At 41.5% G+C, this 22,387-nt stretch overlaps 1 protein-coding gene across 5 annotated transcripts in view; it reads right to left on the bottom strand.

The window, feature by feature from the left end:
* PARD3B (par-3 family cell polarity regulator beta) overlaps positions 1-22,387 on the bottom strand; it is a 607,862-nt gene that overhangs the window by 556,380 nt on the left and 29,095 nt on the right. For all 5 annotated transcript variants that reach the window (XM_084642619.1, XM_084642620.1, XM_084642618.1 and 2 more), the window contains exon 2: positions 14,039-14,140. In XM_084642619.1, the coding sequence (XP_084498745.1) occupies positions 14,039-14,140 (102 nt within the window). The remainder of the gene's footprint in view (positions 1-14,038; positions 14,141-22,387) is intronic.

Genomic DNA, 22,387 nt, shown 5'->3' with positions numbered 1-22,387 from the left:
TTTTAAAAACTCGTCACTGCATCTTGAGTGCCAGTTGCTCATGGAAATGATCACTTTGTGGAGCCATCAGATGAATGCTCATTTTTCTGGTGCAGCCCTTTGTTCCAGCTTTGGAACTTTAGACTTCTAAATAAAGTGAATAATTAAATGTTCAAGTATTCAACAAAAAATAACCCTCAAAGAAAAACCCTATTAAATCGGAGACAGTTCATAGGGGGAATTAAATGTTTGTTCCTAGATTTAAGTGTGTGCGCGGGGCCATTTTTAAAATCTGCAAGCATTTAGGCAATTCTAAATTTACAAAACAGAACATCATGAAGATAGGCTCTTGTGTTCCTTATTCTTATTCCTGCAATGTTAACAAATAACGTAACTTCAAAATTCCAAATAGAATGACATATTATGGACATTAAATACCCATTCCTATTTCCATTTAAGTTAATATGAGTTTTGCAATTGAGATAAATGGGAGCAGGATTGTATCTTCAGTATTTACACAGATTTACATTTTTTTAAAACGTGATGCAAATCTGGACAGTACATGCAAATGTCTACACAGTCAAAATATACACAGCCCTATGGGGAAAAAACGCATTTTCCCCCATGTTTTTACTGCAGACAAATTTTCTACCCTTGAATGTGGCCCTCAATAAAGAAACTAAGTTATTTTTAAGCTATTTCCCCACAAGTAAAAGGAGAAAACCAGTGACTTAAGTGAGATTTTGCAAAATTAGCATGTGATAGAGGTATCAGAATATTTCCAAAGACAAAATAAAAATCTTTGTTATGGTCTATTAAAGTTATGTACAATTCAAAACCAGAAAGACCTTACCATTAAAACAGTCACACAAAACCCAATCAGATACTATATAAACTAGCTTGAGATTCCAATAGCTTTTAAACAATTGACTCCGGTCTTGACAACTGTCATAAATATAAAGGGAAGGGTAAACCTCTTTGAAATCCCTCCTGGCCAGGGGAAAGCTCCTCTCACCTGTAAAGAGTTAAGAAGCTAAAGGTAACCTCGCTGGCACCTGACCAAAATGACTAATGAGGAGACAAGATACTTTCAAAAGTTGGGAGGAGGGAGAGAAACAAAGGGTCTGTGTGTCTGTCTATATGCTGGTTTTTCTGCCGGGGATAGACCAGGAATGGAGTCTTAGAACTTTTAGTAAGTAATCTAGCTAGGCATGTGTTAGATTATGATTTCTTTAAATGACTGAGAAAAGAATTGTGCTGAACAGAATAACTATTTCTGTCTGTGTATCTTTTTGTAACTTAAGGTTTTGCCTAGAGGGGTTCTCTATGTTTTTGAATCTAATTACCCTGTAAGATATCTACCATCCTGATTTTACAGGGGGGATTTCTTTATTTCTGTTTACTTCTATTTTTATTAAAAGTCTTCTTGTAAGAAAACTGAATGCTTTTTCATTGTTCTCAGATCCAAGGGTTTGGGTCTGTGGTCACCTATGCAAATTGGTGAGGCTTTTTATCCAACATTTCCCAGGAAAGGGGGGTGCAAGTGTTGGGAGGATTGTTCATTGTTCTTAAGATCCAAAGGTCTGGGTCTGTCGTCACCTAGGCAAATTGGTGAGGCTTTTTACCAAACCTTGTCCAGGAAGTGGGGTGCAAGGTTTTGGGAAGTATTTTGGGGGGAAAGATGCGTCCAAACAGCTCTTCCCCAGTAACCAGTATGAGTTTGGTGGTGGTAGCGGCCAATCCAAGGACAACGGGTGGAATATTTTGTACCTTGGGGAAGTTTTGACCTAAGCTGGTAAAGATAAGCTTAGGAGGTTTTTCATGCAGGTCCCCACATCTGTACCCTAGAGTTCAGAGTGGGGGAGGAACCTTGACAACAACAAATTCATCGCTACAGACACTGAGAACAGAAAAATTCACATTGAGAAAATGTTTCATTGAGCCATCCACATATGCATCTGGTTAATTTAGGGTCTTGTAATGTATCTGAGTAGTTCAAGTTATCGCCTCCAATGTGAATAACCTAATAGTTGTCAAAAATTAATTTCCATCTTACATTGTGCTGCTCATTCATTCAGCTAGCTTTTTTACGTACCTCAACATCCCTATAGCATTCTACAATCTTAACACAACCCAAATAATTTTGTGTCACTTCATTACTCAAAGCATTCTTAAATATACTACCACCACCATTATACGCATTAGGAGTCCCACAGTCAACAGTCTGCAATTCTGAAAATTGATCATTTAATCCCATCTCTAAACAAATTTCGTTTTGTTTTCTGTCTCTAAACCAATTTCTGATCTATGACAGTACTTCGCCTCTCACCTCCAAGAGTACTTTGTCTCCTTAATAATCTATTGTGGAGGACTTTGATAAAGGATATTTGAAAGTCCAAATAAGTTATATCTGCTGATTCTCTTATTTGCTATTTTGTTCACACACTACAAGACTTAATAGGTCAGTGATTATGTTTTCTTTTTCAGAAACTGTGCTCATTTATTGTTATCATACGATGATCTAGGGGCATTTATTTTTTTTAAAATCATCACTTCAACTAGGCTACCTGTACTGAAGCAAAATTTACTGGTTGGTAATTCCAAGAATAACCATAATGTCTTTTCTAAAAGACAATCTCTGATACTCTATAAAAGGACTGGAGTGTAACGATTTTAATGAAACTGCATTATTTTGCTAGGAACTAAGGGCCAGATTTTAAAAAGGTATTTACATACCTAACTGCCATTGATTTAAAAATCTGTTCCCCAGCCACCGCATTCTTAAATTCTTCAGAACACCTAAATGAATACCATAAAGCTCTGGTGGTCCACCTGTTCTTTAAATCTGGCAATTTGTTCCAGCATCTCCTCATATTTATAACCAGAAAAGATTAGATCTGGTGTAACTCCTGAGTCATGAAAGACCCCTGCATCATGACTCTCTGTTGTGGGAATCTTCCTCAGACAAATCATGACCTTTGGACACTGCCTCCACAAAGTATTTGAGGCCTTCAGTTGCCAGTGTTCTGGCTAAGATGACCAGGTGCCCTGCCCCAAGCAGCAGCTCCGCACTCCTACTGGCTAGGAACCACGGCCAATAGGAGCTGCAGGGGAGGTGTCTGCTGGTGAGAGCAGGGCACAGAGCCGCCTGCCACGCCTCTGCCTTGAAGCTGGACCTGCTGGCTGCTTCCGGGGTGCAGCACGGTGCACAGTGCCAGGACAGACAGGAAGCCTGCCTTGCGCCCTCCCCCGCCCACGCCACTGACCAGGAGCCGCAAGAGATAAGCCTGTGCCCCAACCCCGAGCCCCAAACCCCTGCCCCAGCTTGAGCCCCCCCCAACCTGGAGCCCCCTCCTGCACCCCAAACCCATCATCCCCGGCCCCACCCCAGAGCCTGCACACCTCACCCCTCTGCCCCAACCCATAGCTCCCTCCCACACCCTGAACCCCTCTGCCCCACCCTCCAGCCTAGAGCTCCCACCTGAACCCCAAACCCCTCATACTTGGCCCCACCCTAGAGCCCTCACTCTCTCCCACACCCCAACCCCTTGCCCCAACCTGCAGCCCCTCCCACATCCTGAACCCCTTATTTCTGGCCCAACCCCAGAGCCCTCACCCCCTCCTGCACCCCAATCCCCAGACCCAGCCCAGTGAAAGTGAGTGAGGGTGGGGGAGAGCGAGTCACCAAGGAAGGGGGCAGGACCCCAGGGAAGGGGCGGGTTTTGTGGGATTAGAAAGTTGGCAACCCTACCTCTGGCTTGCTCTCCCACTGGGCGTGTGGGAGGAGAGATTTCCCTCTTGGAAGACACAGGAGGGAAGATAGAAATCAAGGAACCGAGACGAGACCACAATACCCTTTCCCTTGTGGGAAGGTCCCATCCTGACTGGGACTCAAGCACAAGGCCAGAGTGAAAGAATGGGGCCTATTCTACTTGTAGAATACCTTCTGGAGGAAATATAATTGCACCTTGTAATTCTTACAGCTCAACCCCTCAGTCCTGTAAGAAGCAGACCTTCCCCTCCGCCTGTAAGGGCTCTACAAGTGTAGACTTAAAAGATCAACCTAAGTAAATATTGGGGTCTTCCTGTCATCCTCATTGACTGTGCCTTTCTTAAGGTCTCTGTCTCAGCATCTTCCTCACCGGAACAACCACCTGCCCAACACCTAATCAGGGAAAGGGAATGTGCATGTCTATTCTAGTCTCTCCTGCATCACAGCGAATGGTGATGGTCCCAAACAGCAGGCTGAAAAGGTCCTCCAAAAAAAGACTGGGGAGGCCAGCTCCTGAAGCACCCACTAGGAAAGCAATGCTACCACCATTAAGTGATCCATTTCACCAGGAGCTCCTTAGACAGCCACTAGGTAGCTGGAGAGGGACTGAGCTGTGTAAAGCAAAGGCTGCATTAGGAGTAAATTACTTGGCAACAGGTGGGGACAGAGATACCTGAACCCAAACCAAGAGGAACAGCATCCCAGCTCCCATAAAAGGATGCTCCCCACAGAAAGTTTGAGAAGAGTATTAAAGCTCTCTTTACTGGGACAGCAATTTTTCAAGGAGCAGCTAGGATAGGCTCCTGACTTGATGGGTCTACTCACAGGCCAGAGCCCAGCTCCAGACTTCACTTAGCCCCCACTCTATGTTCCTATTTTCCCAAATCCATACCCCTCCCTCTACCTTTCTCTGTTAGCTGCCAAAGGCAGCTGAGTCTACTCAATCTCTGGGCCCTATCCCAGATCCCTTGGTAGTTCATGGAGGAGGAGGGGACACTGAACCCAAACTCCTGGCAGTTCCAGAAGGCTGTCAAGCACTTAACATTTGAAAGAAAGTGCTATCGCTTAGTAAGTAAAATTTCCAACCTTGGGAAATAAGAGCTTGTATTTGAGGATTCAGTCCATTTTGGTATAGATTGTTAGCAACTTCTAGCTTAAAAAAAAAATGAAACAAGAATTATAATGTACGAGCATGCCCCCCAAAAAGCCCTGTCTGAATCTTGAAGTTCAGCAATATCTTCTACTTTCACATTAGAAGTGGCTGAAATTTGTTTTCCAAGTTTTAAAAAGGGTTAATTTTTAGTGCTTGCTTTTTTAAAACTTTTATTCTACACTTTTAAAAACCCACAATAATTCTCCCTTATATTAAGTTTGAAAAATGTGAAATATGACTTGTTAACCAAATGATTGTTGTACGTTGAAGAGCTCCTGTATCGGGACTTTTAGGCATCTTTTAAATTGGTTAAAAGCCGATTTTCCTTTTTTTCAGGGGATACTATGAAAAAAGAGCTTCCTTTGCTTTGATTATTTAACATACCACAATAGAACTTGCTCACAAAAAAAAAATCTGTCTACATGCTTAATACATGTAAACATTCATTTTCGGATTCCAGTGCTATGTCTCCCTAGATTCTAATTAAATGAGTTTTAAACAGCCTAAAAATATCCTGCAGTAAGTAAAGAAACGTGTCAGAAAGCAAATGAATCCATGCTAAGCACAGTCTCCTTGTCTGTAAGCACGTCCATATGAATCCCATTAGAGGTACACAGAGTACGCTTTTTTGGTAAACATTCATTGTTCGTGCACTGGGATAGAGAAGCCTTTTCTTTGCAACTAGAGTTTTAACTTTGTAAACCACTTTCCATTTAATAGCTATATTAAAATCACTCTGTGCTCTTCAGCATGGAAAACCCTGGCATTACTCCATGCAATATAGCAAATTTTCCTTTTTATAAAATTATTACCTGAATACATGATTTTGCTTGTAGACAGAAATTATTTGATCTGAATTTACATGTATAACCTACATTTAGGCCTTCGTTTTTGAACTAAAATACATTTTCTCTCCTATACAAGCACTTAATTATCAAGCTCAGTAAAGTAGTAACTGGGTGAAATTTTTTGGCCTCTGTTATACAGGAGGTCAGACTAGATCTAATGGTCCCTTCTGACCCTAAAGACCTATGAATCTTAGGAAGAGAGGTGAACAAATAAAAAACTAATACCACATAGCGCAAGACAGACTTCAAGAACATTTTAGAACTATGTTTCTTATCCAATTAAAAAAAGTGATTTATCCTCTCAGAAACACATTAGATAGCCAGCTATGACACTAGTAATTGCCAGACACTAAAACTGAATTAGACAAACCAAAAGTTCTGGGACATGCCTGCATACATTACTGCCTATTACTGCAAATCACAATTATGGCTGGGAACCTGGGATCCAAAGGCAGCAGTTCTACCAGTGAGTTGATACTAAGAGAAGGGCTATGTTAAGTATATCACAAAAGGATGTTGCTCCTACCATTCCTCACAGCTCAAATAAGTCAAACACCATTTGTTAGTTGATTAAGCTCATCCAGACAAATAATTTCTCATTCCCTACCTCAAAATAAATACATAAATAAAAAAGACAAGTGTAGTGGGTGAAGAATGACTACACAATTATAAAGAGGAAACTTTTTTTGGTCATTAACAGATCCCATAAACTGGTCTCTAGTATCCGTCTTTTTTTTTATTCACACCTCTCACCAGAGAGTTGTCAGCAAAAATCACATGCATCAATCCTTGGGTTTTTTTTGTTTTGTTTTGTTTTTATCCTAAAGAGCCCTGAAGTTGTTCTCTGCTTATTTATTGTACTACTGTAGCTCCAAGGAGCTCCACTCATAGGCCAGGACCCCATTGTGCTACTGTCTAGCCTAATTTACCAGTAGTGTCCCCACCCCCACCCTGCCCATCATTCTGCTGCACAACCAGCACCCTGATCACCTTTTGTGGCAGCATCCAGGAGGGAGGGGCGGAAACACATGCCAGCCGTTTTCCTTTGTCACAGGTCACATTCCTCTACACAGCGTCACCAATTAGGACAGTTTTCCCTTTCTTTCTGATGGTTGCCTTTTATTGCATTTTTGATCATTGGTTGGGCTACTGAACTCACTTGGACTCTCTGCCAAGCCACAATTCTGTTAAAGTCAGCACTCCTACTATAGATATGAAGATTAATTAGCTGCACACACATTTTCCCCCTGCTCTTCCAACATGTAACATGCTGGTTTTCTTGATTGTTTTCTTGATTCAACATGCCTTCATTTTTTCCCCCACATATTCTCCCTTTTGAAGGTCTCAATCTGCTTTGTCTCTCGTGATAATTGTTCCCTTTGGTCTCTCTCTGGTTTGTTTGCAAGACTTCAATTACCATTCAAGCCCTCCATATTCTCCTCCAGCATAGAAGCCACCTTATATTTTGTATACATTTCACCACCATGGTTGTCTTACATACACAGGAACACTGTACTTAATTCACACCAGCTTTCCCTCTACTGATTATTATTTCATCCTTTAGTACAGATATTGCATCTTGTATTAGGAAATCTCTGTGGTGGTGGCTATATCTGAACTTCTCATTGGAGAGAGAGTTTCCTTGCATACTTTTCTCAGATAAATATTTCTGATTTTCTATCATTGAGGACATTCCCTGCCCTAGATATTACTCAAGAAGGAGACTTGCTCATGCAACCACAAATCAGTGCCACTTGCTCCATATTCCTTCACTCTTCCTGCCACCGTTCAGATCTTCACTTGCTGAACTTCTGAAGCACTGCACCCTGATCCCAAAACATGACTTCCAAAGTTGAAATTACATCAACTACTAGAAAACTTAATAAACTAACAATTCATAGAATCATAGAATATCAGAGTTGGAAGGGACCTCAGGAGGTCATCTAGTCCAACCCCCTGCTCAAAGCAGGACCAATCCCCAATTAAATCATCCCAGCCAGGGCTTTGTCAAGCCGGACCTTAAAAACTTCTAAGGAAGGAGATTCCACCACCTCCCTAGGTAACACATTCCAGTGTTTCACCACCCTCTTAGTGAAAAAGTTTTTCCTAATATCCAACCTAAACCTCCCCCACTGCAACTTGAGATCATTACTCCTTGTTCTGTCATCTACCACCACTGAGAACAGTCCAGATCCATCTTCTTTGGAACCCCCTTTCAGGTAGTTGAAAGCAGCTATCAAATCTCCCCTCATTCAAGTCTCTACCCAGGCCTTTTCCTACCACGGGAAGGCCACTTGCGCCTCAAACTCCTTTATCCTTCTTCCCAGAGCCTCGTAGTCCACAGTGATCCGCTCAAGGTCATTCTTGGCAGCATCATTGGTGCCCACGTGGAGAAGCAGGAAGGGGTAGCGATCCGAGGGCTTGATGAGTCTCGGCAGTCTCTCCGTCACATCGTGACTCCTAGCTCCTGGCAAGCAGCAGACTTCTCCGTTTTCCCGGTTGGGGTGGCAGATAGATGACTCAGTCCCCCTGAGGAGAGAGTCCCCGACCACCACCACCCGCCTCCTTCTCTTGGGAGCGGTGGTCGTGGAACCCCCAACCCTAGGACAGTGCATCTCATGCCTTCCAATCGGCAGAGTCTCCTTCTGTTCCCTTCCCTCAGATGGATCATCTAGTCCACTCTCCGCATTAGTACCTGTGGAGAGAACATGAAAACAGTTACTTACCCGTATCTACATTGCTGGTATATGGACGCTCCCCTTTGTTCTTCTGGAGGTCACATGCTGCCAAATTTCTTCACCATCCTCCTGTCCCCGCTGCACAGCCTGCTCTGCATCTTCAGAACATTGTGCCCATAGAAGCATATCCTGACATCTGTCCAGGAAATCTTCAGTTTCTCTTATGCAACGCAGGGTCGATACCTGTTGCTCCAGACCTTGAACCTTCTCTTCCAATATGGAGACTAGCTTGCACTTTGTACAGACAGACAAAGTCGCTTCTGTCCTCTGGAAGAAAGACAAACCTGGCAAATCCAGAGCAGGTCACAACAGCTGAACACCACCCATTCCATATTACCTTCCTTCTACAAGCTCACTCAGGAGTTGTAGTAACTACTCAGAGAAGCTGGCCAGGCTCTCCCCAGGCGAGCTCCCAGGCAAACTCCCTCTGTTAGCCGCTCTGCTGGTTCGCAGCTTTTACTTTACAGAGAGAGTCTTCCCAGATCAATGAATGCCCTTCATTTTGAGAAAGTACAGTCCAGGGAACTAGTTTTCTCCCTCTTGTACATTTGTCTGGATATTACAGATAGGAAGTAGCTTCCAAACAATTCCTAGAAAGGGAAAAAACTTCACAACCTAAGCCACAAAACCCCATAGGAAATATAAAAATGGAAATTAGAATTAATGCTAATTTCCTTCCTTCCTTAATTTAAATTGAGGGAAGATGGACTGGCCAAACGCTGCATAACCCAAGGATAGAATGTCATTACTGTACTATTTGGTGAGGTAATTGCAAACTTCCAGTTGTCAAATGGCAAGTCTCCTTGTACGAAGCTCTAGATTTCACAGCCCAAGCCTTTGAGGAGCACCTTCTGAAATGCACTTTGATGTATCCATAAGCCTTACTAGATGTTCTACATGCTTGATATATATGAATTAGTCCATTCAGAGAGACCGAGCCCTTCAAGCATTTAAGATCCCCAGGAACAAACAAGAAGATATCCAATTCTCTCCACTCAAGTGTAGAAAGACATCACAAGCTGATTCCAAATCCAAAGTGTGAAACTGTATGTTGGTTGTGTACCAGTTAGAACCTGGAACAAACTTCCCAAGGAAAAACTCAATATACGCTTCCTTAACAGACAGAACTCCCAACACTCTCCCCTTGTGACATCATTTCTATAAGGAAGGGAAGGGAACAAAAATATGACTAAGCACCCTCTTGAAGATTACAGAGGTATTTTGAAGATCTGCAGAATCAGGATGAAGTGCAGGAGTCCCACTGGAAGTCTTAACTATGTAATAGCTCTGAAAAAAAGATGTGGGAAGAGTACAAAAAAATCTTGAATAATAAACCAGAGGGTAGAAAAATTGAACCTTTAGATAAGAGGAAGTTACTGATCTGCAACTGATGATTCTTCGAGATGTGTAGTCCCTATTTGTATTCCACTGTGGGCTACATGCAAGCGCACTATACACCCAGAGTTGGAAAATTTGGAAGTAGGATCAATTGGTCCCCTTTAGGGTATGAGGGACTCATCCATCTTTTGGCTGAATTGTTGCAATTCACCAGAGGAGAGGACCTCAATGGTATTCTGGGTCTCCCTAGGGAACCCTGATGCATGGAGCCATGACTCCGTGCACATAACAGCAGTAACCATAGCTCTAGAGGAGGTAACAGAGTTGTCAATTGCAGACTGGAGCATGGTCTTGGTTATCCCTCTGCCTTGATCTATCAGAGCTTAGAAAGGAGCTGTGTCCTGTTGCAGATGCCGGTCAGTAATCTTAGCAAACTTGGCATAGTTCAGGAAGTTGTATTTAGCTATAGTGCCTGGTAATTGGCTACCCTGAACTGGAGGCTAAATGACAAAACTTTCTCCCCAACAGGTCCAGACATTTGCCCTCCTTATCCATAGGAGTAGACTGGGGATGTTGCTGTCCAGCCCTTTCAAAAGTGGCCTGAACCAGTAGTAGAGTTGGGAGCAGGTGAGAAAACAAAAATTCTACTGGTGGGCCTGTGAGAGTAGACACTCCCACACCAGAGTTCAACTTCGCAGCAAGAAGCATTCTCCTTGCTGAATCAGGCAGATGTAGAGGGAGGGTTCCCTGACCTGGGTCTGATTGAGGCTTCATGGCCTTTTCCATGAGGTGTTTCCAGAGATAAAGTTCCCACTCTTTTCAGGTACAGCTGGAGAATGATCAGCAGATACTGCACCTCATCGCCATGTGGGCTTCCCCAAGCCAGTACAGGCAGCATGGTGGTCATCGCTGACTAAGGATTGTGGGCAAGAAACACAGAGTTTGAAGCCTGGAGTCCTGGGCATAGTCAGGTACCTGAACGTGATACAAGGGGATGGGTGGAGGGTGTCTCCCAAAGAGACAATCCAAACGCTAAACCAGGGGTCAGCAACCTTTCAGAAGTGGTGTGCCGAGTCTTCATTTATTCACTCTAATTTAAGGTTTCGTGTGCCAGTAATACATTAACATTTTTAGAAGGTCTCTTTCTACAAGTCTATAATATATAACTAAACTATTGTTGTATGTAAAAGTAAATAAGGTTTTTAAAATGTTTAAGCAGCTTCATTTAAAATTAAATTAAAATATAGAGCCCCCCAGACCAGTGGCCAGGACTCGGGCAGAGTGAGTGCCACTGAAAATCGGCTCGTATGCCGCCTTTGGCACGCGTGCCATAGGTTGCCTATCCCTGCACTGAACTACATAAGCTGTTAAAACTATTTACAAAGCAAAATCTAAAGCTTATCTTGTAGGATGAAGACAAAGCTACCGACACTGTAGGTTCCAACCTAGAACATGCAGCAGTGAGAAGTAACTGGAGAAATTGTCAGTTCACCCTGCCCTTTATCTCTCCAGCCAAAAGTATGAGGAGAGCCAGGGCAAAGGCGCAGACCAACAAACTCTACTTTCAAATTCTCTTGCTCTGGGCACATGCATAAACCCACAGTGGGATACAAAAGGAACCATTACTCAATGAAGAACTGAGGTTTAATCCCTTAGGCCTCACATAAGAAACTGAATCTATGACAGGCCTCAGTCTACGTACTAGGTGACAAAGACCCCCACCCCGCAAATCCTTGTATGCTACAACTGTAGGAAATCTCTGAGATTTTGAAATAGGATAGTTAGTTAACAGGAGCATCCATGTAACACGCAAATGTTATGACATTTAAGGTGAATAAGGGGGTACTGATAAAAAGCTAGCTTTTGAAAAACTGGATGCTTCCTGGTTTTGCAGTTTCCATCTTTAAGAGCCTAGTGAATATTAGTCTGTGAAGTCAATATGCTGTAATTAGAATTACACATACTTTAGTCTTTTTTTCCAAGTCATTTCAGAGAATGTATATACCAGCACACATATAAAAAAAGTGAAGATGGACATCTTCTATGTTCATGTATTCCATTAATTGAGAGCAAAATACTAGCCTGCTGTTTTAAGTTACAAATGAGTCTAGATGAGCAAGAAAGCCACAAAGAGACAAACGATCAAACATGTCCTATTTTAGCTTGCCACTTCCCTGCTGGTAGCATTTGAAAATTAAGCCATTTGACCTTGACTCTTGTTTTGCCTGGCATCCATATAAGCTGTGGTAGAGAGGTTCTGTTTCTCTAAGTATAAAAGGATTCCAGTGGCCCTGTGCTTCAGATTATTGCTGTGTCCTTCCTTGGCAATTTATGTATGCCACCATCATCCAGTTGTTGTTCCTGTTTTGATACAAAAATGTTCCTGGGAATTTTGTGAAGCAGGGCTCAATAGCACTGCTGGTTGCTTCTGAGCAATATCAGATGTAAAAATAAGTTTCCAATGATTATTCACAAAGACAAACTGAAGGATTTAGATGCTGCATTATTCTTTGGATTTGTGCGAGTATAAAACCAGGACAAGTATGATACGCAAATGCTTGGAAACAATTATTTGAGCATAAAATACAATAATTCTCCTGTCATTCTTTGAAGTGTCTTAAAAAATCCTGAAACATTTTCTGTTCTGAATCTTATTTCTACCACAGATACAGAAAGAACAAAGTGACAAAGGCGAAGGGTCTAAATTCAAAAGCCATTTCTTGAGTTATCCAAACTCCCACCATTATATCAAAATGAAACGCTTTTGAATGTGAGCTATTGTTTTTTTGTTTTGTTTTAAAACAAGGTTTCATGGTAAGATGGCCCATCATGATCTCAGTGGCAACCTCATTAGATCTCACAACAAGCACAATTCAAGGGAGACCACTGCTAAATTATCTAATGTATTACAAATGTCAACTTTATAACAAAATGTCAACAGGGGAACTGTTTTCTTGCATTTGTTAATTTAGTGAAATACAGCTAATGTGACATGAAATACTTGAAAGACCTTGCTACTGCCACTCTGTATACACTGAGCTTTAAAATTATGTAGTTCTAGTCTTCCTATGTTAAAGTATGTTTTGTAGTGTTACAAAGCAACCTACTGTTTTGAAGTCAGAATTATTCCAAGCAGCAAGTCATCTGTAACTGTCAAGCAGTTTTCTTTCAATAAGCACTACTCTCTCTCTCACACACACATGATATAAATTATCTTAGCAATCTATGAATCAATCTGTCATTATTATTGGTGCTTCTGATGTCAGGGAAAAGATGACCCTATGAGAACACGAGTCCTATTATTGAAAAGGTTTTTTCTGCAGGATAGGAAAACAAAATTTCACATTTTCAAAAGTATGTAAACAGAAAAGAGTTTTTTGCTTTAATATTTTTTTCTTGGCATCAATATTCTTATGGTTTAGATTTTAATTCAAATACAATAACGAAATGTTAATCGGATCTGAACTACACTCTTCAGACTATATACGGCAAGTAATTTATTGATGAATTCACTTAAACTACACTAGTCTGCCAGGGTAATTAAGCAGCAATACTAGGTATTTTTAGGTGAGCTATTTCTATGTACATATAGGATACCTTGGGTCAGGAATTCCCAAGCTGGACACCCATGGTCTCTGGGAATACATATAAAAACACACACTAGAGTGAACTGGAGTGGGTGTGGCCTGCCCAGACTTTCAGTTCTGTTCTGAAGCAAATTGATTCTATGTGATTTACAAGACAGAATTGCTGCAGTTCTTCACATTAATCCATGACCTATCATGAGTGGTTCTCAAACTTTCCTCTAGAAAGATTTTTAAAAAGTTAGAAATATTACTGGCATAAAATTCAATATCCCATCCAACTCCACATCCTCTCCTCATCAAAAACCACCCTCGTTTCATAAAACTACAAGAGACCCATAAAACGTCCTGAATTAAAGGATTAAATTGTAAATCAAATACTAATCTTATGTGAATATATCAGCTGTTTTGATCATACATTTTCCTTTTGCAGTAGCGCTGAATGAAGAACATAGCTGCAACATGTCTAGGCAGATGTGTTTGATTTAAGGTTACTGAATACTGCACCACACTCTTGGTACCCAAGTACCAGGCAAATGGTTATTGAAGGGACACAGGAAACGCAAGTACAATATTGTAATTCAAACTCTGCAATCACCACCACCACCTCTCCCTTTTTAATCTACCTTATCTTTGTCCTCAACAACATCTGCCAGCACATCATCTGGGTCCAGGATCCCCCCATCTGTGTACTCGAGGTGGTGAATGTTCACCCAGTAAGCAGGGTCCTGCGGAACAACAATAAAAAAACAAGGTATTTTGTCAAACCAAACTTCAGCTTTTTAGCTCTATCAAGTCAATAAGATTTTTGTATTCCATTTTTACGTCTCTCTCCTTTAGTAAACATCTTTACTAAATATTCCATTTTACACAGACTAGTTCTGGTTGAAGAGTTCAAAGAAACATCTACTGATAAAAATTCACACTATTTGTATGTCAGATTACTACCAGTGGAATAACGTCCAATATGTATATCTGCATTAATTTACTGTACATTTTAATTCTTTACCAAATGTAAATGAGGTTAGATAGATTTTATACATTACAAGAAAGAAATGTAAAGAAACCATGATATATCACTGTAAACCACTGTAATTTAAAGAAAATGTGCTGACAACTTGGGGAAAAATTTATATAGTTTTGCAAAACACACACTCGTACCGTACCCCATCTCACCTACACCATCCACCAAGAATTTTCTGCTTACAAAAGACTCTCCCTCAGAGACAACTAATAATGGGATTCACTGAGGCAAAATTCAGAAGACAAGGTCTGTGAATGAGCAAGCTTACTCATGTAATTTGACATGGTGCAACAGGAACCAAGTTTCAGCCCTCTGAAGACAGCACCTTCCCCTCCACATCTTTAACAGAACACTACACAATGCTTCCCCTGAAGCCAATGGCACAATTATCAACTTGGGGGGAGGGATAGCTTAGTGGTTTGAGCATTGGCCTGCTAAACCCAGGGTTGTGAGCTCAATCCTTGAGGGTGCCATTTAGGGATCTGGGGCAAAAATTGGTGATTGGTCCTGCTTTGAGCAGGGGGTTGGACTAGATGACCTCCTGAGGTCCCTTCCAACCCCGATATTCTATGAACTTCAATGGAAGAAGGTTTGGAATTGCTTACTAAAGAATTTCAAGTGTCATTTCTGAGGTTAAGCACTGATCCAGAATTAATCATCAATAATGTTGGCAGACGTAGTGCGGGCCTGGAACTCCTCTCTGTAACAAGCTAAAAAAAGGACAGACCTGCTTAGTTAAATTATGCCATTCTACCCTTAAGTTACCCCACTGAATTTGAATAAAGTAGTTCATAATTAAATCCACATCTTAGAAGACTGGGCAATTTTAAATCCATGGGGAAGTTAAAAGCAAAAGCAGCTCCTTTAAGGATGGAACCAGCACTGAGAGCTACCGTCTATCAATAAGGTGCTAAACAGCAAAAATCACAGGCTGAGAAAGAAGCAGTCCAGCCAGGGCTTCCCTTGTACCTCTATAACCTCTTGGATGTTGGTAACATCAGACTGAGGCCTGATCTACAGTGAAAATTTTGAAATATTGTGGGGGGAAATGCAAGCATGTGCAAGTGTCGTAGCAATACCAACCTAACTCCCAGTATAGCTGCAGACAGGTGGACAGAAGAATGCTTCTGTTGTCATGGTTACCATAGCTCAGGGAGGTAGTATCCCTACACTGAAGTAAAACCCCCTTCTGGCTTATGCCAGCATAGCTACAGTGCTCTAACTATTGTGGTTTAGTTCCTATAGTGTAGACATGGCCTGACTTCCCAACTCTGGTCATCAGCTGATTGCTCCAACTTCCTCCCACCCCCTCAGGACTTATGTGCCCAACCTGACTCTTCTTGCCTTCCACATGCATCACCATTCTTCCTACCTTCTCTACTCCTTTCATTTTCCCCTCCTTTTTTGCTTCTATTAATTCTTCCCCTCCAGCCTTCCCTCTCCATCCCATTTCCTATACTCTTTAAATCTACCCCACCCCCACCCCCCCCGGCACGCGCGCACACACACACAAATCACAAAACTGATAAAAGCTACAGGAGGGAAAAAAGAACCGCGCTGAACCAACCAGAGGTTTGTCACCCACCATCCTGATTCTTCTGCAATGTAACCATTTCTCCCACCCTCTTGTCTCTATTATGTCTATTTAGATTTTAAGTTCTTTGAAGCAGGGAACATCTCTATAAGTTTGTATAATATCTAGCACAATGAAAACTCAATTTTGGTTGGGGTGCTCTTATGATACTAGCAACAAAATAACACCCTGAAAATTAAGACTGTCCCTCACCATATTTATATAAAGTGATATTTTGTCACAGTTTTCATAAAAACCTGCATATTCTGGCCACCTGAAGAAACCCTACAGCAGATGAGCAAGACACCTTAACGACAGGTTGGTTGACTATATATGGACATTATGGACCAATTTTGACTAGGCCTGTTTTTATCATCTGTACCAAAGCCAAGAAGTGCTAAGTGCCTCAAAAAAAATCAGAAGGGGGGGTGGAGCATCCGTCCATTACATACTACCACCTTGTCTGCACTGCGAAGTTTCCAAGTGAGTCCGTGTTCTCTCACGCAGCAAGCATCTCAATTCCCAAAACCCATCCTGCACACAGGATGTCACACCAAAATTATCACTGCAATATAATTTGCACATGGGGACCCAATTTAGTCTGAAATTTGCATGCCAAAAAATAAACTGGGTACAACATGACCCAATGCCCAAAAGGGGAGAAGAGTTAAAATAAACCCGTAAGTTTCAAACAGTCATAAAAGTGAAAAGAGGTCCCAACCCTGACTCTCTCTCTCTCTCTCACACACACACACTTACTTCAGAGCTTTAGCAAATAATCCTCCACAGAAACTCTCTGATAAAACCCAAACATCTACTGGGAAGCCAGCCAATTCCACCCTGCCATAGGTAACGTTTAAACAAGTCATTTTTCCCTAGCAACCTTGTCTATCTTCTCTTTACCTACAAGTTGTACACTGAGCTAATTTTATACTAATAAAAGGAAGTTTACAAACCAGTAAAAAGGGTTTCCATAAGAACACTTAATAGGCAAGTTTACTTCCCATTATATAGTCTCAATAGCTAATTATCTTTACTACCACATGCCATTTTAAATGAAATTGAGTATTTGGTACAGCTCTCAAAGAGAATTTTCACATATGTTAATATCCAATTGCCTGAGCAAAAATTCATTTCACCTTTTTTCTGTACTTAAACCTCAATCTATATCTTTTTAATTATAAAACATTACAATTTTCACGTATATTTGGCCCAATCTTAGTTCCAGGTTAGTGCAGTCAGTCAATCTCCCATCTTCAGTTGCAGGGTAATATGATACAATACATTAGCATGCTCACTATGGTCAAGGTATCCTCTCTCTCAGTCCAGTGACTCCCACATGTTGACCACTAGCCATATACTCAATATTATGTTTTCTTCTTCCTTGATTAGGTGTTTGTAAGGTGCAGTGTGGCTTAACAAGCTGATAATTCAGTAAACATATCTTTATTTGCAAAACTCCTATATATTATGGGAATTTGGCAGAGTTTTCATCCTTCAGTGTTGCATTGAAACCACCCTCCAAAATTGTTCATCTTAAATATCAAAACGCTTGAATGACAAAAATCTACTAAAAAATATAAATACTGGTTTTGTCTTTGCATAATGATGAAATTCAGTCTATTAATTACCTTAGTCTGAATTTCAGACCACTATTACACCTCAAAATATTACTTTTTAAAGCCAAGAATTCAACTGTTTTGAGCATTTTCAATGTGCCTACCAGATTCTGAGATAAAAAAAAAGGTCAAAGCAGAAACATATCCATCACAAACAAATATGTGATCTCATGGACAAAACAATTTGTTTAATGCAGAAACCTTGTAAAAAGAATAACTTGACCCTTATGATAAACATATAAAATACGACTCAATCTGCATCATTAGCAGGTTATCCCCTACCTTCTAAAGGTCACATAAATGTATTCATAGCTAGTAAAACTGGGACTTTTGATATAAATATTACACTTTTCAAATTACACAAATTTCTGGGGGTAGTGTGTTTATATCAAATTATATTAAAACAAGTTATAAATGTTATGCTATTTCGTAAGTCTGCTGTACATGGTTTTAAGATGCTTTTAAAGAAAAAACAGCTGGTGAAAATATGTGTGTTTTTCACTGTTTGTGTCTACTTGACATTTTATAGCTTCTATAATCCAAGATGCCAATGTTTTAGGAAGAAAAGCTGTGTGGTCCTAAAGAATGCAACATGCTGCCCAAAATACAAGACCAAAAAGCTCAACAACTAAAAGCCACCCCCACATGCCACAATAAAATCTTAACTTTTCTGTAACCTGAGACCACAAAAAGAACCCAGTAACAGAACGCTTGTGTGGGTGGCCATAAGTAAGAGAAAGCAAAATCCTGCACGAGTTTGATGCAGCAGAGTTTAATTTTCCCCACAAGCATCCTAAGACAAAACACTGCCAATATAAAATTGAGCTTCTCATTCTCATAAACAAGATATACAAAAAAAAAAAAAAATAAAGACATTCAAGAGTAACTTTAACAGACTCTTCCGTATTCACATGTGTGAGCATAAGGAATTGTTAAGATTTACACAAAAATAAAAAGATGAGCAACTAAACAACATTAGCAGAAAAAATAATAACTTTTTGATTATTGGGCCCACAAGCCGAAAGCCAGTTCCCCGAAGGTTCACAACTAGGTCTCAGTGGTAAGGTCATTCTGAGTTGGCATGGAAGAAGAGGCACATGCTATGGAACCGGCAGATGCCCCTCCTCAGCAGCCATTAAGCAGCTATCTGAAATTATTGTACACCTGCATGAAAACAGTTTTGGATTTTGTAAAGGGGTTCAGTAATGGCTCGTCTACACTGCCCTCCAGTCTGGACCAAGAGGTTTGTACTAAACTGCTGCACTGTAACCCCCATGTGAACACTGCAAGCACGAACTAAAAGATTCCTTGTTTGCATTAACATCATAGGTGCTGGAACTAACGGTGTGGAGGGTGCTGCAGCACCACCTGTCTTGAAGTGGTTTCCATTATATACAGGGTTTACAGTTTGATTCCATAAGCAATGAGTTATATGAGCCCGTGGTGCCCGTGCTCCACCAATATTTAGGAACGTGGGCCCAGCTCCACCACTGTTCAGGCTTACTACGCTTCGGGGAGCCCCACGCTTCAGGGGGACACGGGGTCCTGGATGTCCTGGGAGGTTAGCAGGGGGCCTGGTGCCAGCAGTAGCAACCCCAGCCCTCTCCTGCTCCACCCCCTCCCCAACCCTATTCCATCCCTTCCCCCAAGCCTCCACCCCGCCTCTTTCCAGTTTCCGGTCGCCGAGCAACACTGCTGCCAGCGCCAGGCCCCCTGCTAACCTCCCAGGCCACCTTGGACCACATGTTGTTGGATCATATTAAAGTAGTTCTGTATTAAAATCACAAATGAGTTTGATTCCCCATAATTAGTAATACCCTGGAATTTAAACTAAGAGGTCTCTTGCTTTTTGGTACTGTTTCTCCCCCTCTGTGTGTGAAACTTGCAAGCTGCTAATTGTGTTAGTACATTCTAAGACAGAGTCTGTTCTCAAAGCAATTCTTTGTAACAACAACTACTCACAGAGAGAGAGACTCAAAGCAATACTCTGTAACAACAGAAACAGCACCCAGAGACTCCCCGCCCTTTTGTTGTATTCATCTCACTTTGTTAACAATTGTGATTAAAATAGAGATAGAGGATGTATGTGGATGGATGCTTGGTGCGAACAACAACTGAATGATAAGGGAGGCGCCAGCCTAAGAATCCAGTGTCCATTGGCTGAAGAAGGCGTCAAGTGGAAATAACCAGAGGACCCCCGGAGGGCAGACTGGAATCCACCCAACAGCCTCAAGAATGGGAGAACCATAGCCTTAATCATTAGAGCAAAGAGATTTAGGGTAGGTGTAAATACGAGACCTTTTCCCAGAGGTAATTGTAAACAGGAGTGAAATGCTGTAGCAGATATGTGAGGGACCTGGCAGGCCTTTACAAGCTGAACAAGCCATAGTATGTGTGAATTCAGAGGTGACTACTTTCATACGCAAGCAGGGAGGTTTGGTGATTACCCACCAAAAAATATATTTGGTGCCCAAGTTTGCAGAGAAGATGGGGAACACTTCTTTGATCAGGGAGTGGATATATATGTTGGCTGATATCAGAAATGGAGTTAACTATTTGCAAACTCAGAAGGAGGTGAAGGGCAGGCAGACAAGCTAATTGCTGACACCTTCTGTTGTCAGGTGTACAAGGCAGTGGGGCTCCAATTCCTTGGTAAACCAGAATTAGAAGCTGTCAGGGTTCCTTCCCCACTCTGAACTCTAGGGTACAGATGTGAAGACCTGCATGAAAGACCCCCTAAGCTTATTCTTACCAGCTTAGGTTAGAAACTGCCCCAAGGTACAAACTTTGCCTGGTCCTTGAAGAGTATGCTGCCAGCACCAAGCATTTTAAACAAAGAACAGGGAAAGAGACCACTTGGAGACATCTTCCCCCAAAATATCCCCCCAAGTCCTACACACCCCCTTTCCTGGAGATGCTTGAGAATAATATCCTAACCAACTGGTTACAAAAATCATCAAAGACCCAAACCCCTGGATCTTGGAACAATGGAAAAATCAGTCAGGTTCTTAAAAGAAGGATTTTATTTTTTTAAAAAAAAAAAAAGGTAAAAATCATCTCTGTAAAATCAGGATGGAAACTACTTTACAGGGTATTCATATTCAAACACAGAGGATCCCCCTCTGGGCAAAACCTTAAAGTTACAGAAAACAGGAATAAACCTCCCTCTTAACACAGGGAAAATTCACATAAAACAAAAGAAACTAATCCGCCTTGCCTGGCTTACCTATACTGGTTGCAATATTGGAGACTTGGATTAGGATGGGTTGGAGAAGAGTGATTTCTGTCAGGCCTCTCTCAGTCCCAAGAGAGAACAACCATGTAAACAGAGCACAAAACAAAAGCCTTCACCACTTCCCAGCAAGATTTGAAAGTATCTTCTCCCCTTATTGGTCCTTTGGGTCAGATGCTAGCCAGTTTAGCTGAGCTTCTTAACCCTTTACAGGTAAGAGGATGTTGCCTCTGGCCAGGAAGGATTTTATAGCACTGTATACAGAAAGGTGGTTACCCTTCCCTTTATATTTATGACAGAAGCTGAATTAGGTGAAGCCATTCCCTAAAGAAGCTGGTGGATGGGGCTCAGGCTACAGCAAGGACACAGCCCCCTTTTCCCCAACCCTTTCACCCACACCACAATGGGCTGCTAAGCAGCCCTTCTAGAAGGTTGAACAGGTCAGTAAATGAAACAGGACCTTTTCATTGTTTGAGTTACTGACAGATCGTTCCAAACAAGTCGATGCAGTTGTGGCCTAGTTAATCCACATCCCTTGCCTCTTGTATTTCTGGCTGCATGTCCAGCACAATTGCCTTGTTTGGTTTTTTGGTTTTTTTTTGGTTTTTTTTTTTTAAATGTACTAAATTGGAGTTTACAGAAGAGGTTGTTGTTGTTTGAAAGTGAAACTTCACGTGGGGATCCAAAGGTTCTGAATATTACCATTTTTATATGCAGTGTTGTAGCTGCGTCGGTCTGAGGAGATGAGAGACCAGGTGGGTGAGGTAATATGTAAACAGACCTCTCAGAGTAGAGTTATCGTGTTATAATTCGAAATACAGCCGCAGGTCACCCCATTCCAAAACCACTTACTAAGATTTAGTAATGGTCTGTCCCAGTGGTGATATAATTTACTTGGCGGGGGGAGGGGTGGTAGAACAGAAGTTTCACCACAATAAAAGGTCATTTAATGGTAGCCAAGATACAACAACTGGTGTCCAAAAAAACCCACAAAAACAAAAAAAGATTTCATTTAAATTGGAACAAATGGAACTGGATTCCACCTGGATTCATTAAATTGATGAATAATTCAAATACACACACACAATAACTTACTGAAGGGTACTTAAATATAACCCTCTAAATAAAGAAATATCTATACCTCTGTATGCACAGGCCATTATATTATAGATCATGATAATTGTATTCTCTTTTCCCCAGATATCTTGCTGGGTACTATCAAATGCTCAAGGCAGTCTTTGAGCTTTACTTGCCTCTTGTGACTTCCTGAAGTCACGGACTCAGGGCTGGCTCTAGGCACCAGCAAACCAAGCATGTGCTTGGGGCGGCACTATGGCCCCCCCTCCTTTTTTTTTTTTTTTTTTTTTTGGTGTTTGGGGCAGCAAAAAAAACCCTAGAGCCGGCCCTGCACGGACTCTACTCCAGTGGTCCTCGCCTGAGGGGGAGGACATTAGACCAGACCCACAGGATCTAAAGTACCTTTGGTTCTCCTGTTCCGCATCTCCAGGACCACATGGATCAATTACA

This window comes from Lepidochelys olivacea (assembly GCF_965140295.1).
Source record: "Lepidochelys olivacea isolate rLepOli2 genome assembly, chromosome: 11".
Lineage (NCBI taxonomy): Eukaryota > Metazoa > Chordata > Testudines > Cheloniidae > Lepidochelys > Lepidochelys olivacea.
Note: the sequence above shows the minus strand (reverse complement) of the source record. Positions and strands in the feature narration are given on the sequence as shown.